The sequence below is a fragment of the Procambarus clarkii genome, chromosome 91 (genome assembly GCF_040958095.1).
Source record: "Procambarus clarkii isolate CNS0578487 chromosome 91, FALCON_Pclarkii_2.0, whole genome shotgun sequence".
Lineage (NCBI taxonomy): Eukaryota > Metazoa > Arthropoda > Malacostraca > Decapoda > Cambaridae > Procambarus > Procambarus clarkii.
In genome coordinates, this window is record NC_091240.1 from 6,074,367 (window position 1) to 6,093,203 (window position 18,837).

Sequence of the window (18,837 nt, forward strand, 5' to 3'; positions counted from 1 at the left end):
TGGCAAGATTATGAAGGGCAATACTAATATTAATATGTAAAGAACAATCTGAATTGTTAAAAATGCAATTAATTATTTGTATTTTAAGTTAATTTCGGGTAAGTTAGAGAAGGAAGAATGAAGTGAGAAGGTGACTAGATGCTATGGGCTAAGATATCAAGCAGTACAGCTGTAGGAGTCCCTGTGATGGCACAGATGCTGCTTGGGGAAACAGACTTCCCAAACGTAGAATCAGACACCAGCTGGTCCTAGAAGAAATAATATAAGAGTATAGGGCACTGGAATTTATTGGCCCCAGGTAGGTGCAAGACATGTAAATGTGAAACACTGAATATACAACAGTTGTACAACTCCCGTGAGAGGGAAGGGGTGTAATGTTGGGCTTTAGCTCAGGGCTACACCTTCGAGTTGCTTAAGGGAGGGAAAGAGTAGCTAAATATGATCTACACTACCCACATTGTGGACCACACACGATCTGTACTACACACAAACTTAACCACACAAGAGCTGCACCATGCAGGCTCTTCACAACAAGAGAAGTTAGCATCTTATGATCTTCACAACACAAGACCATCACTACACTTGATATTCACTATACACGAACTTCACTAAACACACAAGTGTTGAATTGCACTTGATTATATTAATATAGTATATTGACAAGTGTAATATTGCACTTGATTATATTAATATAGTATATTGACAAGTGTAATATTGCACTTGATTATATTAATAGTGTATTGTATATTGACAAGTGTACTAGTCAATAGACAATTCATTGACAATTGTATTAATAAAGTATATTGACAAGTGTAATAGTCATTAACAGGTATTGTCAAGTGTAATAGTCGAAATATTGGACAAAACAATTAAAAGTAAATGGGTAGAACACCTGGAGAGAAGTGTTATAATATCAGACAGACAGTATGGTTTTCGATCTGGAAGATCCTGTGTAACGAGTTTACTCAGTTTCTATGATCGAGCCACAGAGATTTTACAGGAAAGAGATGGGTTGGCTGCATCTATCTGGACCTAAAAAAGGCTTTCGACAGAGTTCCACATAAGAGGTTGTTCTGGAAACTGAAATATATTGGAGGGGTGACAGGTAAGCTTCTAACATGGATGAAAAATTTTCTGATAGAAAAATGAGGGCATTAATCAGAAGCAATGTATCAGACTGGAGAAATGTCACAAGTGGAGTACCACAGGGTTCAGTTCTTGCACCAGTAATGTTCATTGTCTACATACATAACATTACTAAAACACAAGTTGCAGTCGTTACTATGGAAATGCAATGTTTAACGGCCAAGACCTGTGCCTATCACGCCCTCACCTTCCTAGACATAGTAAGCAGTTGTAATATAGATCACTTCAAGGAAGTGTTATGGTATAAGATGAGGATGCGCCCATACCCTGATACAGCAGCTGTTCAAAACGTATTGAACATGGTCAGTGAACTGCCTGGCAAACAATTTAGTTTGAAAACAAAAGATAAATTCGAGAGCGTTTTGGATGAGAGGGTAATTCTGTCGTCCCCCCAAGCAAATATGGAGGAGGAAGCTACAACGGGAGAAGCGACACCGACAAAAGACTTACCAGAGACCAACTCCAAGATACCTCCAACCGCTTCCCGACGACTATGACGAACATGTTAAAATATTATGGTATTTATTTGACGGTGACGTGTGACACAACTAGTCAAAATATACATCCAATAGTGCATGAGAAAACAGCAGTTAAGAGGTTTTAGTGGGTAGAGGACAACGGGATGACTTCATAGCCTTTTGGACAAGTTCAAAATGTGGCAACAGATGGCTAGTCAACTTAAACCCAATACAAATGCAAGATAAGGAAAATTGAGACGTGAGCACAACAAGACCCTTTAAACAATATGCAGTAAAAGACAGGGACTCATTGATACAGCAAAAGAAAAATAACTACTTTTTTATCTTAAAGAAGTGGAAGTTTTTACACCTGCCGCCCGTTTACAGTTAGTTCTTTTACCAATATTAACATTTGAATTTATTTACCTGTATGACGTCATGAAGTTCCCGAGAAAAACAATTTTGTTTACTGTTTTGCCGCGGGAAATTTAGGGAAAACAAAGAGTTTATGAGTTTCTATAACGGTGTTTCACAAGCATTATTACGTCATTCTTGTCGCCATTTGTTATTATTTACGTTTATTGTGAACGCGTGGGGCTGGGAAGGGGGAGGGGAATGCAGCATTAACCTGGCCGGCGTGAGCGGAGACGTGTGGCATCACTCGTTGTCATGGATACCAACCTCCCCAGTCTCCCCTCATCTTCCCAGTCCACCGGAAGCCTCTTAGGGGGGATTCTACATTTCGGTTAATGATTCACTAATTGCGTCGTATTAATTCACAAGCAAACACGACTGTGGGAGTGTGAGAGGGGGGGTGATGCGAGGATAGCTGGTGGGAGTGTTGTGGGAGGAGTGGGAGCGTGGGAGCCACCATCGACCACGGTACTGCACCAAATATACCTCAGTGTGGCGTAGGTGCAGGCAGGAGGCTAACCTGTCGTCGCCACCCGGCCGCCACGCCACAACCACGCCCTCTTGACGCATATCGCGGCCCTGCAGTTGGAGTTTTAATGATGTTCGCTGAGCCTCTAGTGGTCTTTTCTCCCCCCGCCACCGAACAACAAGTCAACAAATTGCTATAAGACCTACCTTGTAGGTCTCAGGTGTTCATCAGGCCAAGTGTGCCTTGCTGAAAGTGCTGGCCTGACTGAGATAAGAGTGAGCTTGTCCTGCGTCACAAGACAGGACTGCGTCGGCCCCCTTCTGCAAGGCGTCTTACCAACACCTTCCATTCCCCCTCTGATCGCCTCTCAGGTGAGTGGAGCGCCTGTCAGTCAGCCCCATCCATATAGTCATCTAACATCCCAGTAAAGCTTTGAACTGTTCTCATTTGGCAAAGCAATAAAGTAAATTTGATTAAGCTTGCTTTAGGCTATATCATTGCGTGGAGGAAGAAGCAAGAGCTGGGTGGTGACCCTTCATAGAGTGCCACCTGTTGTTGGGGTGCCAACTCCGGCCCCAGGCGGCGCTGGCGGGCGGCCTCCACACAATACTCCAACGCTACGCGCCTCGCATGTTTGACTTTGTGTTCGTCCGGTCCCCAAAAAACTCTTCGCAGGGATTATCACACTGAACTAACTACTCAAAACATGAATGCTTATCACAAAGAATATCCCCCCCCCCCAATTCATGTGTAATTTGCTACGGAAATTGGATAAAAAACATCCATTCCAAGAAAAAAGTAGAGACGTGGTAGAATGAAAACGGATGAACATACAGGCAGCAGAAGGGTAACACGGGTTCAAACACAGTAACAGAAAGACACTACTGGCCCAAACACTGTAACAGAATGAAACACAGTTCCAAACACAGTAACAGAAAGATACCACTGGCCCAAACACTGTAACAGAATGAAACACAGTTCCAAACACAGTAACAGAAAGATACCACTGGCCCAAACACAGTAACAGAATGAAACACAGTTCCAAACACAGTAACAGAAAGCTACCACTGGCCCAAACACAGTAACAGAATGAAACAGTTCCAAACACGGTAACATAACACTGATGTACAGTTCTAATTTGTCCGACTCTATCCTTACCGAAGACCCACGAATAGAAAACGGGACATCACTTCAATTTCTGCGAGCCGTTGTGATTTTTTAGTACAGTAGTTTTTGGTCTGAAGGGAATTTAATACGTCAAAATGCAATGTACTACTATTGGAGAGGACGGGTTGACCACAGACCTCTTCTTCTTCCTCCTCCTTCTCCTCTTCTCCGTTTTCAACGCAGATGGTGCAGGTGATAAGAGGAACACTGTTGACATGCTGATACTTGACTTATTATTATTAACATCTTTATTGACAAAATTAATTACTCTTACTGCATCTCGTTCGCTACACTCTTAGTTATACTAGTAATAACAGTACTACTGGTAGCTTAGTAGTAATTGTAATAGCAATAGTAATGATAGTTCAAGTTCAAGTAGGTTTATTGAGGTAATGAAATACATCTCAGAAAGGATAGAGTAGCTTAGGCTATTTCTACCCTCGTTGTAATGATTCTAATAACAGCTTTCATTTAGACTTAGAAGCTTCATTCTCAATTGAATCATATAAATGTTTACAAGTGCAGCTGAAGTAGAAGTGTTTACAGTCGTAGTAAACTAACAGTTTACAGTTAGAGTGTTGAGACTTATATTAACGAAGCCTATAGAATAAAATATGAATGGTGACTCACAGACGCTAAAAATAATAAGAATTGATGGCAATTTGAACAGTCTATGAATATCAAGAAACACAAATACATTAAATTATATTTGTAAGACTTAGTTTGACAAGGAAGTTTCTTTTAAAACATGAAATTATTACAACTTACGAAGATAATATGTATATAGATTAATCAAATTAAAATCCATTATTCGCAAAAGATTGATAAAACATTCATAATAGATTTAGTTTGCACAAAAACCCATTAATTTTCACACACAAAAAAAGTAATAAAAAAGAGCTTAATACGTAATCTTTATAATTATATAACGTATAATAAAAATGCCAACGGTAACAATAGAAGCATGTATAGGGCATGAATAATACAGCATTATGAACAACAGATTCACAAATAACTCACAGCTTTTTTTTTTTTTTCTTATTAGCAGGGATAATCCTGCGCGGGCCCTAAGCCTCTGGCTGGCCCACTAAGTGATGCTTGTTTCTGTTTTACCTGGGCGGAGGATGAGCATGTATGACCCGTATGGTCGCTTCAGTAAGATTTTGCCATATGTATTTAACAACTTCCTCTGCTCTGTTGAATCGAAGGTGAAATCTTAACGGGTTTGTAACTGTGCACTGTGTTAGATAATGTTCCAGTGGTCTATCGGGCATTTCTCCACAGTGTTGACATTTCCTCTCATCTTCCGGAACCCGTAAGCCTATTTCCCATGCACATGGGTATCCAAGCCTGATGCGATGTAAGTGCACTTCTGTTGTTCTACTGCCCCCGTTCATCAAACTAAGTGGTTCGTAGTTGGTTGAATTCTTGTGCCAACCCTCAGATCCTGATGTTGCAACTGCTGTGTTGTGGTCACTGTACATCTTTCGCATTGCTCTGTTTCGAATCACTTTCTTCATCTGGGAGAGACTCTGTGGTATGTAAATGTCTACATTCCTCCTCTTAGTCAACTCACAGCTGATGCCGACTGAACTTTTCTGGAGCTGTGCTTCGTTTACCTCCTTTGTTTGATTCGCGCCTCTCTAAACGCTCCATTGACGTATTGCAAATACTAAGAGCAATGCCAGTTCAACGTCGAACCAACACCCGTGTTGAATATTGTACCCGGTGAGCCAACATTATCAACATTTGCAGAGGCTCGTCTGAATTACGTTACTCTTGAACACTGATCATGTAATAGGCTTCGAAACTATTTAAATTGTCAAGAAGCTGTTTATTTGTGACAATAGTTTCCTATTAATGGGTTTTCCAATGGTTGGGTGGCCTCTAAGTCTAATCGAGGTCCCTTTAAACCAACTGCAGTACTGTTCTTCCCCATTATGCAATCCACGACAGTCGAATAACTCCAGGGTGCTTACATACTGCTAGGCGATCAGAAGCACCAGGAAAAATAAACTTGCCCAAACGCTTCTATCCTGTCGCCGGAATAGAACCCGGAACCTTTTCGGCCGGGACACGACTGCGGAACAGATACCCATCAGGGGGGAGGGTTAATCCCAGCTACCCTTCCATGTTTAATACTACCCGGAAGAGCTGCTAGATCCATATTCGTAAGTTCTATTCTATTACAAAGTTTGAATCGCCAGCGATAAGCGAACGCATGAAAAAAAAGAGAGCTTACTGTGATTATTTTATGCAAAATTCCTTTCAAACAACAAAAATATATTCTTTTGTATATTATTTCTTATACAAGGAGAGCGAGGATGAACTTCTAAGATCCGTCTTGAACATTTCCTCCATGCACAAATGACCTTACCAACGTCAGCCTCTTGAAGGGTTCTCAGTTCTCAGTCGTGCAGTTGAGACATTTTTAAACAATGTTTTCTTTCGACCCGGTTTCAAGATGACCAGATTCACTCACGATGGCATCTGTTCCCATTTTCCTGTTTAGTAGCATCGACAAAGCGTACAAATTGGCCCTTTTGTGTATACAATAGTGCTTGTTGCAGTTATGGCAATTGTCGTTCAGACAGTAGTAGTAGTTGTAGTAGAAACGGTAATAGTTGTAGAAGTTGTCGCAGAAACAGTGGTAGCCGTAGCAGTTGTTATTGTAGTAGCTGTAGAAACGATAGCTTTTGTTATTTTAATCAAAATAGTTGTAGTAGTAGTAGCAGTATCACAGTCATTTATTAGTTTTGTATCCATAAAACTATTAATATTACATTAATTCCTAAGTGTTTGAGAGTTACCTGATGTGACACCTGTTGCTTGTGTTATGATTATTGTTGAACCTTTTGCCGGCGCGCGCGTTTGTTGTGGTGTGGTCGTGCGGCGGCTGGCGGGCAGGATGGGGGACGATGGCGGCTCTGACTGGGACTACAACATCACCGAGGTGGAGTCCTTCAACGCCACCCACGAGGACTGGCAGACCTTCGTCAACGCCACCTTCCTCGGTATGTTGTGCTGCTCTTATGGTTGCACATTCCCCCATCTGATTTAGCCCCCTTTTCCGTTTGTATTATATATCTTCGTGTTGTTTATATATACACGCTCACACCTCTTTTTTTGCGCTGCAAATATATGGACACATGTGGTTAATTATCGTTGTTTACAGCGAGATAGAGACATAAGAAGTGTTTTTTATTTCTCCGTGGCAGGGGCGCTTTTCTCCTGCGACAAGTGGACGCAGCCCCAGCACCTCCTCTTCCAGTTGGCCAACGGTTGCTTCTTCGTCAGCTACTTGGCTCCATCCCAGCGTAAGGGGCTGCTCTTCATGCACTTCGTTCTCATCCTGGGTATGTCTCTGCGTCTCTTACTCGGACTCTCTCTCTTCTTATATGTATACTCGTCATTCCCCCCCTTTTGACCTGTGTATCAGTTTGTGCGTGCTTCACTGATGGTGAAACAAGAACGCCGTTTCCTGACTTCGTTGTAACTCTCAAGGACGTGTGGGTTTCAGAGGATAACTAGTGGGTTCTGTGGGTTGAGAAAACGCCAAAAAGTTATCATTTGCTGGGTTTTCCTGTGCTCTACTGCACGTGGGTGTGATGTCAGGGGGAAAGATTACCTTTACTCTACGCGAGTGTCATTGCAGGATTTCTGCTGTACTCGACGTGGGCATGGAACGTGATCTGTGCGCCAGACGTCTTCTCCTGGAACTTCACCTTCATGCTGCTCAACATGGGGCAGACGCTCTACATTATCTACCAGATGCGTCCTGTCAAGGTCAACAAGGAGCTGGAGGCGATGTATGAGGCTCTCTTCCAGCCTCTCAACGTAAGCTCTGCAGTACTTCCATAGTCCTTGTGTTATACACTTTATACACATTGTATATTTTAGACCCGTTTAATCGGAGAAGCAGATGTTTCTTACATGCACAGGTAACAAATTGACAGGTGTAACTAATAGCGAACAGGTGTGTGGTGGTGATTGCAGGAAATGAACATGTGATATTCTTAGTCAACAATATGGCCCGTCTCGCAGTGTTATTGAGTAGCTCCTGTGTGTGTAAACAACTGACTGGCAGTTATACAACAATACCTTCCAGGTGGACAACCAGATTATCTTGCAGACAGACAAGAAGGTAAGTGGGTTCTCTTACGACTGTTGATAAGCAACAAACGACTGTTGCTTGTGGCGGATGTGTAAAGAGGTGTTTGTGTGTGTGCAGGTGCCGCGGCTGCTGTTCAAGAGGCTGGTGTCGGTGGAGTACGCCCAGGTCATGTCCCTCCACGCGGGGGAGGCCTACGCCATGCAGAACCTCACCCGCACGGACAGACTAGGCCTCCTTCTCTCCGGAAAGGTCAGTTCTCATCGGGTTGGCTTGCATCTTGACTTTTGACCCTTACGGGGCTTATATCAATACTGTCTTGTAACTTCCAAGGAGTTTATTGCTTTTTTATAAGATACCGTTGTGTGGGGTTTGAATATATTTCAAGATAATTTATGTGGGACGACGGAGCGTCTCTGGCTGACTTGTGAGGAGACCCAGAACATTTTTAATGTCTTCTCTAAAGGATATTGGTAAATTTTTTTATGGTTGATTCGTAGTTCTGTTTTAAGGTTAGTTGTGGTGGATCGTGGTGTTCCATGTTTACATCAACAACCACCATCACAACACCACCATCACAACACCACCATAACCCCTTCTCCCTCGCAGGTGAACGTGATGGCGGACAACCAGTTCCTTCACTCCATCACCAACATGCAGTTCCTCGACTCGCCCGAGTTCGAGTCGTCAAGAGCGTCGCTTGAGGACAAGTTTAAGGTGGGTATTATTTCAGTGTCACCAAAAGATCTGTCGCAGGTCTACCGAAGAGAACTTAAATGTCGCTGGAGGTCAGCCAGAGGTCACCTGAAGCACATTCGAAGGTCATTGAATTCACACAAAGGGTTACTTTGAGGTGCTTCCGGGGCTTAGCGTCCCCGCGGCCCGGTTGTCGACCAGGCCTCCACTCGATCAACTGCACGGCATCCAAAGTTCTGGTGACGCCGATGTCACCAGATAAATCCTCGATCCTCAAATGGGAAGAAAGCCGCACCGTGATCTATTTTCGTTTACTCCGGGGTGACCCAAATATTTTATTTATTTATTTATTTATTTATGTATTTATTTATATACTGTATCCAAGAGTTGTTACAGTGTTGTAGAGCCAGCAGCACGCGTAGCGTACCGGGCAGGTCCTTTATCCTAATGTTCCCTGGAACACCACCCGCCAAACAGTTTAACAACCAAGTATCCATTTTACTGTTGGGTAAACAGAGGTTACAGTTAAGGATTGGCGCCCAGTCAAACTTCCCCGGCCAGGATACGAACCCAGGACAAAGCGCTCGCGAAACGCCAGGCGAGCGTCTTACCACTACACCACGGAGACTGTTTGTCTCTCAAGTCACTCAAAGGTTACTCTGATGCCATCTGGAGGGCACTCGAAGACTGCCTACAGTCATTAGGAAAGGAAATGACCCCGAAGGTCATTTGGAAATCTTTCATGAGGTCAATAGGCTAATTAATTATAAACTTAAGTCATTCTATGTGATTTTACCAATATTATACTGGCATTTCTTTGCAAGGACCAGAAGAATATCAGTTAATGGTCTAAACTGTAGACTTTTTGCACATTTGTGTATGTGTGTGTCTGTGTGCCTCCACTTTTACCTATGTTTATATCTCTAATTAAAACTGTACCTGAACCTGTACTGACATCACCGCCGCCCCTACATATAACTGTGCCAGTCACATACTGAAATGCGGCATTGTGACACCGTAGACTTGCAGAACAGCCCTTCGTGTACATTTGATCATGTCTCGTGCACTTTAAGAGATCCTCATAACGCCTTCAAACCAGCGCTACCTTACTGAGCAGCCGACCCTGCGGGACAACCCATCCTGCCAGATGGGGATCTTTGTATCCTACAGGTAGTTCGCGACACAAACTGCCCTTCACGTAGTCTATGAAGCACTCTATAGTTCCAGAAGCAGCATCCTGCTGCTTCTGGAAACTTTCCTTCTTAAGACTACTCATGGCTCAGTCGATAGAGCTTCGTCCTCACGCGCGTGGGGGCCCCAGTTCGAGTCCCATACAGCCCAGGAGAATGGAAGTAAGGGATAAAGTTGTAATGACAAGAATGGCGGCAATTGTTAAAGAAGGAAAGGAAACCGGAATGGATAGCTAGAACAAGAAAGAGTGACGGAATGGGTAAAGAGAAAGGTAGATAAAGGAAATAAGAGAGAAATGAAAGGATAATGTACGGAGTTTTACGGTCTAGGATGAGTCATAACCAGTTGCATATTAGGCTACTGTAATTTTTCGCAGAACATCAGATACCTTCAATTCTTAACTAATATAAATCCTCCATGCTAATTGTTCCGTCCTGATTCGGCAGTTTTATTGAAGACGAAATAATGGCGTGAACACAGCTGTAATGAGATTATCATTAGGCTGTTTTAATTTGCATAAGAGATTCTCAAGGAACATATCCTCAAAGCCTTACGCAATGTTGGTGCGGAATGTAAATTTACTTGCGGGTCTCAGGAAATAATTATAGCGTAATTAAAGGATGAATAATGTTAGTTGAAATCAGAGGTTGACGGTTACATGTGGAAAACCGAGCGAAAACCGGTAGAGAAGGCGGGAAGGCGAGCAGCGGTGTCAGATGTTTGCATAATTTTAAAATGTGATTTCAGTTTGGGGGAGAAATATTGAGCCAAGTTAGCTCTTGGGTTTATGTTAGTAAGTATTAAATATTGGTGTTTCCCGTAATAGTTGCTAGTGGAATTGCAAGGCAATATTTAGTAATAAAGCTTGTGGAGGCCGACGCTTGAGAAATGTGGCAACAGCCTGCCCGATTAGAGATATTTCACCTGAGAATTTACATAATAATTTGTAGCTCACTAAGGGCCACTTTATTGCACGCCATTACTTGTTGCTACTTCTGTCCCTTTGATTAAATATATAACGTAAATTTAATGACGTCAGGAAGGCCATACAGTTGTAACTAGTAATATTAAAATACTAAATAATTAGAGGACCAGCAACCCGGCCGTGAACAAGAAGTCATGCTCATGTCTAACCCAGTTGGATGTGAGGAGTGAAGAGGGGCGGAGGTTGATGGCATTGAGATTTGACTATCTCACTTTCTGCTTTCTTGTTACATAGTCAGCTAGGCTTCTGTTAATAAGCGCATCATCGCAGTTAAAAGTACATGCCTTCCCCCCCACCCCTTGTTCACTGTCATTGTCCCACGATGAATTTAGTATTGGTTTTATTATTCATTATTCATTTGATTATTAGATTATATCTTTTGGGTCCTGATACTCCCGTCTGTCCTGTGTACCGCACCGGGTGCTTACCGGCACAGATGTGGTGAAGGAGTGTACATTCACCAGTGTAATTATGTATATTTAGGTGGAACACCATTGTGCTCCAGTTATTCACTCCTTGTAAGTAGTGAACACCATTGTGCTCCAGTTATTCACTCCTTGTTATCATCTTGTTCACAATCATTTACCAGAGACAGACCGTGATTACTTTGCTAATTATTCAGAAAATATCTGAATGTGGGCTGGCCCGTTGAATTGACACGTTCACATCAGTCATTAATGCGCTAATTCCTATACTTTCCCCAATATATATCTCCCTCCATCTCGTATCTTCTCTCCATCTCTCTCGATCTTCTCCCCATCTCTCTCGATCTTCTCCCCATCTCTCTCGATCTTCTCCCCATCTCTCTCGATCTTCTCCCCATCTCTCTCTATCTCCCTCCATCCCTCTACCTCTCTCTGTCTCCCTCCATTCTTCTATCTCTCTCCTTCCCATTCTCACCTTTAGATGTCGGGTAAATAATTAGTTCGGAGCCTACTGAAGCGTCCAGTCGGGCGCCATTGTCCCACAGAGATGTCTCAGTGTGGTGGAGACGTGTATCTCAGTGTAGCATAAGTAGACTTTTCCCATAATACCACACTAAACCTCTTTAACAGTAGTCAGATTCCTTTCTCTTCACGTGAGATGCATTAAATAATTTAGTACTACCTACAACCAGGCCACACCCCTCTCTATCACTAGGCCACACCCCTCTCTATCACTAGGCCACACCCTTCTAGCACCAGGCCACACCCCTCTAGCACTAGGCCACACCCCCTCTAACAACAGGCCACACCCTCTCTATCAACAGGCCACACCCCTCTATCACCAGGCCACACCCCTCTATCACCAGGCCACACCCCTCTAACAGCAGGCCACACCCTCGACAGGTGTCAATCATCGCAGCGACGTCGTGCCGGTACGTGTTCTGGCAGCGGACGAGCCTGGAGTACCTGTTTGTGAAGGAGTCCTACCTGGCCACCGTCCTCTCCACCATCATCGCCAGAGACATCACCACCAAGCTCTATAACATGAACCAGAAGGTGGGTCTCTCTCTCTCTCTCTCTCTCTCTCTCTCTCTCTCTCTCTCTCTCTCTCTCTCTCTCTCTCTCTCTCTCTCTCTCTCTCTCTCTCTCTCTCTCTCTCTCTCTCTCTCTCTCTCTCTCTCTCTCTCTCTCTCTCTCTCTCTCTCTCTCTCTCTCTCTCTCTCTCTCTCTCTCTCTGTCTCTGTCTCTGTCTCTCTCTCTCTCTCTCTCTCTCTCTCTCTCTCTCTCTCTCTCTCTCTCTCTCTCTCTCTCTGTCTCTGTCTGTCTCTCTCTCTCTCTCTCTCTCTCTCTCTCTCTCTCTCTCTCTCTCTCTCTCTCTCTCTCTCTCTCTCTCTCTCTCTCTCTCTCTCTCTCACACAAAGAAGTTGGAAAATAAACTCTCCAAAAAAAAATTCTTCTACAGTTTTATTTTATCTCACGCTAAGAGTTTCGTTTCGTTAACTCTTGTCAACATTGTCAGCGGCACAATTGGAAGGATTACAAGGTTTCTTGCGGCAGGATATGTACCCGAGGATGAGGTGAAGGTGAAGCACTTACAGGCTCACTGTATCTTGTCACTCTCCTCTTGGCATGTCGGCTGGGACAGTATGCTCTGTGTTCCGTCGTGTTCTGAACGTTGGCAGAGTGTAATTTGGTGTTAGTTGTGTATCGATACATTGCTTGATTAGTGTTATCTATAATGCCTCGATCTCCTGACAAGAAAGTGTGGTGATGGTGGGACTGTGGATGGTAACGTTGGTGTTACTTCCACAGATCGTGACGGAGAAAGGGTCCCACCTGGACATCCGGCTGCCGTCTCTGACCTCCTCGCTGTCGTCGTCCTGTGGCGGCGACGGTTCCCTCCGCTCCCCCGCCCGCTTCTCCCTCAGGCAGGTCCTCCTCTCACACCCACGCCCTTTATCGCATGGCTACACTATCTCATATACCAACACTCTTTCAAGTCTTATCTATAGAGTCCATAAACAAAAGACAAACTGCCTCATTTCTCTATTTGGGAAAAATGTTATTTGTTGGCATGGAAATGTTTGGATAGAAAATGCATGCAGATGTTGTAGTCTATGACAGGTGTTCTAGAGAACACGTGTGTATCCTCAGGTCTACCGGTGGGGGCGGCTTTGGGGTGGGCCATGGGGGTAGCGGGAGCAGCGGGGCTGGCATGGGCTGCACGGGCGGCCTAGCCTCATCCTTCGCGGGCGTGGCCGGCCTAGGCATGGGCGCCAAGCACTCCCGCCTTGGTTACACCATCCTCCCCACCTCCGCCCCACGTAAGTCATCGCCACTGTGTATATATATATATATTTATTTTTCCTTCGCCTAGCAGAATTCGAAGTGTCCACTGATATAGAAAATATTATCTATACCTAATGCACAACAATATGATTCAATCTCACTCTCTCTCCCTTCTCTCCCCACAGGACACGAGGGACGTGAGCGGCTGGACTTGACGTACCGAGAGAGCCGGGCCAATTTCCGGGACACGTGCCTGGCCTACCGGGAGAACGGTTACGTTCCGAACGGCCGTCCAGAGATGACGCCGTTGACAGAGCTGCCGTCCACCGATTCTCTTACAGACACTAGCCACGATATACAGACCTGGCTTGAAGACTCCTCGCGATACACCCAGCACTAGCAAGGGTGTCCCTAGGTGCTATGCAGTGTTGCCGGAGTCTGGAGGAAGGGAGTGTATCTTGGATGATTTTGTAAGCTTGAACCAAGGAGTTTACAAAGGACTACACCCTAGATAAGAGGCTGTAGTAGGAACTATTCCAGGGACAAATTGGAGCTCCACCAGAGGACTAGGGACTATTCAAGCGGCTGTGAGTTACTTAAGGGACTAGGGGCTAACGTCTGGGACTGTACCAGGGGCGAGGAGCTATACCAGAAACTATAACATTACTAGGAACCACGCCAGGGAATAGATGCTACGTCAGGGATTACTAGATAGGCTAGGAGTTGTACTAAGAATTTGGAGCTACAACGCGAACTCTAGCATTGCCCCTGGTGAAGCTAAGAGCTATACCAGGGGCTAGTAGCTACATCAAGGGAACTATATAATGAAAAATGTTCAAATCAGTGATGAATAAAGTCTACTTTATAATAGATATCGAAACGTCCAGCTTTTAAAGCTTAATCTTGATATTGAAAGTCTTTAGTCTAGATCTAAAGAAAAAAACAGATTTTATTTATTTATTAATTTATTACGCACACATACACGCACGCAGGATGTGTGTGCCTGTGTTCTATACTGATATAGGACGGATAATGTATACTGTATAATATATGTGTATAATAAAGGCTTAAGGTGTTTCCAAACCGTGATTTTTAATTTCCCAATTCGTTTTTTTCTTCTTTTTTTTGGGGGGGGGGGGGGGGAACTTTTTCAAAACACTTTTGTGTTCAAGAGTTCACTATTATATATTATGGAAGTAAAAGAAAAGAAAAGAGTAATAGAGATAGATAAAAATAGAGAAAATAAATTTAGTGATTATACTAATATACAAACCGCCAGATGCAACGGCTGAGGAATTCACAGAACAGATAAGCAAAATAGAGAATAGCCTTGATAATTTGGAGAACCCGATACCTGATATTATTTTCCTAGGTGACTTCAACTTGCCTAGTCTCAGGTGGAGAACAGCAAACAATAATATTATACCAGGAAATCTATCAGGACCTAACCAACCACAGATTAGAGAACTACTTAGATTCTGTGACAAATTTTCACTCAATCAGCAGATATCGGAGCCAACGAGAAATGAAAATATTCTAGATCTGGTCTTTACGAACAATGAAGACATTATCAGAGACATTACGATATCAGATACCACATACTCAGATCACAAACTCATTGAAGTGCAAACGACCATCAATACTCAGAATAGACCTAAAACGTTGATAAAGCGAGAGGGGCTATTCAGTAAATTCAATTTTAATAATAAAAGGATAGACTGGGAGATAATAAACAGGGAACTTACAAACATTCCATGGGGAACTGTTCTAAATAATACAAGTCCTACAGAAGGAATAGAAAAACTTACTTCAGAAGCGTATCAAGTCTGTCTGAAACATGTTCCTTTGAGGAAAGCCAGAAAGAGATCTAACGTAGAAAGAGAACGCAGACGACACTATAAACGCAGGAAAAAAATAACGGAACTGCTTATGCAGACACGAATTTCCCGTCAAAGAAGGAATAATTTAAATAGGGAGATTGAAGAAATCGAGCGGAAATTGAAACACTCATATGAAACTGAAGAAAGGCAGTTAGAACAGAAAGCAATTCAGGAAATAAAGAAAAATCCAAAATATTTCTTCTCATATGCGAAATCAAAAGCAAAAACCACTGCCAGTATTGAACCTATTCGTACAAGTGAAGGTTCATACACGGAGGATGACAAAGAAATTAGTGAAATCCTAAAAAAGCAGTATGAGGACATGTTTAGCACTCCAATAAACAACATGAAGGTGGAAGATCCAGACATTTTCTTTATGCGGGATATTCAAACCCCGGTAAATATAACTGATATAAATACGAGCGCACTAAATTTTGAAAAAGAAATTGAAAACATGCCCATGCACTCGGCCCCAGGTCCAGACTCATGGAATTCAATATTTATAAAGAAATGCAAAGTGCCGGTAGCACAGGCACTCAGTATAGTGTGGAGGAAGAGCTTGGACACGGGGGAGATACCAGATGCACTTAAAGTAGCAGACATAGCCCCTCTACACAAGGGAGGGAGCAAAGCATTGGCAAAAAATTATAGACCAGTTGCACTAACATCGCACATCATAAAAGTATTTGAGAGAGTGATTAGGAGTCAGGTCACCAATTTCATGGAGACCAATGACCTTCATAACCCAGGCCAACATGGATTTCGAGCGGGAAGATCGTGCCTCTCACAGCTACTTGAGCACTACGACAAAGTCACTGAGGCATTAGAAGAGAAACAGAATGCTGATGTGATATACACGGACTTCGCAAAGGCCTTCGATAAATGTGACCATGGCGTGATAGCACACAAAATGAAGTCAATGGGAATAACCGGTAAAGTAGGACGCTGGATACTCAGTTTTCTGTCAAACAGGACTCAGCGAGTAACTGTCAACCATATAAAATCTAGTCCAAGTGCAGTGAAAAGCTCTGTACCTCAGGGTACAGTCCTTGCACCACTGCTTTTCCTTATTCTCATATCAGATATAGACAAAAATACAAGTCACAGCTTCGTATCATCCTTTGCAGATGACACAAAAATCAGTATGAAAATTACCTCGGCTGAGGACATTGAAAAACTTCAAGCTGATATTAATAAAGTTTTCGACTGGGCATCAGAAAATAACATGATGTTTAACAGTGATAAATTCCAGGTACTCAGGTACGGTAAAAATGAGGACCTTAAACATAATACAGAGTACAAAACACAATCAAATGTACCCATAGTAGGAAAACAGCATGTAAAGGATTTGGGAATAATAATGTCTGACGACCTAACGTTTAAGGAGCATAACCAAGCAAATATTGCGACAGCCAGAAAAATGATAGGATGGATTACGAGAACTTTCAAATCCAGGGATCCCATCACAATGGTTGTACTCTTCAAGGCACTTGTGTTGTCCCGTCTTGAGTACTGCTCAGTACTCACTTCCCCCTTCAAAGCAGGAGAGATTGCTGAAATAGAGGGAATACAGAGAACATATACGGCACGCATAGACGCAATAAAGCACCTAAATTATTGGGATCGTCTCAAAGCCCTCCAAATGTACTCGCTAGAAAGAAGACGAGAGAGATATCAAATAATATACACCTGAAAGATACTGGAGGGCCAAGTACCAAATCTACACAGTAAAATAACAACGTACTGGAGTGAACGACATGGAAGAAAATGTAGAATAGAACCAATGAAGAGCAGAGGTGCCATAGGCACAATCAGAGAACACTGTATAAACATCAGAGGTCCGCGGTTGTTCAACGTCCTCCCAGCAAGCATAAGAAATATTGCCGGAACAACCGTGGACATTTTCAAGAGGAAACTAGATTTATTCCTCCAAGGAGTGCCGGACCAACCGGGCTGTGGTGGGTATGTGGGCCTGCGGGCCGCTCCAAGCAACAGCCTGGTGGACCAAACTCTCACAAGTCGAGCCTGGCCTCGGGCCGGGCTTGGGGAGTAGAAGAACTCCCAGAACCCCATCAACCAGGTATCAACCAGTAGAAAAAGGAAGAGGAATAAGAAGAGGCAGCGGGAGGTGTGGCGTGCAGGGCAGGTAGTGTAACCTGTAGGGCAGATAGTGTGGCTTGCGGGGCGAGAAGTGTATCCTGCAGAGTGGATGGTGCGGCCTGCAGGGTAGTACTATCTCCAGAGTAGTACGATATCTATTATAAAGTAGTCTACCCTACAGGGTAATAAAGAATATTAATCAGTGTGGCCTGCAGGATAGGTAGCTTGGAGAAGTAACGGATGTTGCGCGGCAGTTTGTGGCATTATTACAAGCTACAGTGGACCAGGCAGCTATACAGGCGAGGATGGCGGGTTGTAAGAACGACGCTCTTACAGACAGCGTCGCTTGAAGTAGATTAAACAGGTTGTGGCGAAATTACAGGCTGGTGAGGTGGGACACTGAAGGCTACACTGTTAAGGTTATATGTCTGGCGGGTAGGCAGTTTGCAGTGCAAAACGGGTCATAGTGAAAGAGGACGGGAGTGGAGAAGGCAGGCAGGTGGTAGCGCCGTACCTTACGTAGCCTGCAGTAGGTCTCCACTAACTAGGGCGTTGGTCCCGCAGCGGGCGCACGCGTCTTCACCGCCACCTTCCTGGAACCAACTGGAAGGTGCGTCGCTGCCTGGACATAACCCTCTCTTCGGAAGACACCTTTGGGCCATGAGTTACATCTGGAGGGGGTTTACTTATGGACGACCCTCGCTAGGAAGTCTTCTAGGAAGGCGGTCGTCCTTTGACCAGGTCCCCTTGAAGAACGACCCCCTTAGCCGGGTTCCTAATTGACCGAGTTCCTCCTTAGAGAAACTTTGACTCGAAGAAGTCCCTAAGAAAAGGAGGAGTCTTCATGGATTACATCCTTCTGGATGGCGATCACCCTTCGGGATCTCTCTTGAAGACGGCTCCCTTTTAAGGAGGTTTCCAGGCATCGACTCTTGGGGTCATAGGAGACGCACACACACGAGGTGGGGTAAGGGGAAGCGAGTGTAATGGGGAAGGAGCACGCTACCAACACCCACACCACAAACACTGTCTACGCCACTGTCATCAGTCTCCACCCTTACCATATTGATCACAACAGTTTGCTGTGGTAGCCTCCAGAGCACAAATGACTGACAAGCCTCGCTTCGCCAAATCGCTAGACTCCCAACTTTCACCCAGACACACAATCACTTTTCACCAAAATTAGTTTTGTTAGGAATTACTAATTTTTTTCGTTGATGACATTTTATCATGTAAACATCACTCTATAGCCTATAAAAATATATAGGCTATATTATTTTCCTTATTTGTACTTCTCTCCATTATCTACTTTAGGAAGCATATATCCAGAAAAAAGTTCATTTGCGGAAACTGAACCAATAATGTCCCAAATAACCATTAATATCCCAAAGAGTCATTGATGTCCGTAGTATATAGACCTCTGAACAAGGTCCTGAAAAAGAGCATTTGCTACGATAATGCGTATGTCAGGGAGGAGCGCGGTACGACGTGTGGGAGGCGATGGCG

At 43.8% G+C, this 18,837-nt stretch overlaps 1 protein-coding gene across 1 annotated transcript; it reads left to right on the forward strand.

Moving 5' to 3' along the window:
- The first annotated feature begins 2,217 nt into the window (after positions 1–2,217).
- On the forward strand, positions 2,218–14,434 carry LOC123773970 (popeye domain-containing protein 3). Its single transcript, XM_045767986.2, has 10 exons — positions 2,218–2,858; positions 6,562–6,668; positions 6,873–7,010; positions 7,310–7,491; positions 7,886–8,017; positions 8,375–8,482; positions 11,966–12,118; positions 12,875–12,990; positions 13,217–13,386; positions 13,537–14,434. The coding sequence occupies exons 2-10, from the start codon at positions 6,563–6,565 to the stop codon at positions 13,749–13,751; spliced, it is 1,320 nt and encodes a 439-aa protein (XP_045623942.1). The 5' UTR covers positions 2,218–2,858; position 6,562; the 3' UTR covers positions 13,752–14,434.
- The last annotated feature ends 4,403 nt before the right edge of the window (positions 14,435–18,837 follow it).

Coding starts and splice junctions, on each gene's coding strand:
- LOC123773970 (XM_045767986.2), top strand. CDS start 6,563: ATGGGGGACGATGGCGGCTCTGACTGGGACTACAACATCACCGAGGTG. Junction 6,669..6,872: donor CGTCAACGCCACCTTCCTCG/GTATGTTGTGCT, acceptor TCTCCGTGGCAG/GGGCGCTTTTCTCCTGCGAC. Junction 12,119..12,874: donor TCTATAACATGAACCAGAAG/GTGGGTCTCTCT, acceptor TTACTTCCACAG/ATCGTGACGGAGAAAGGGTC.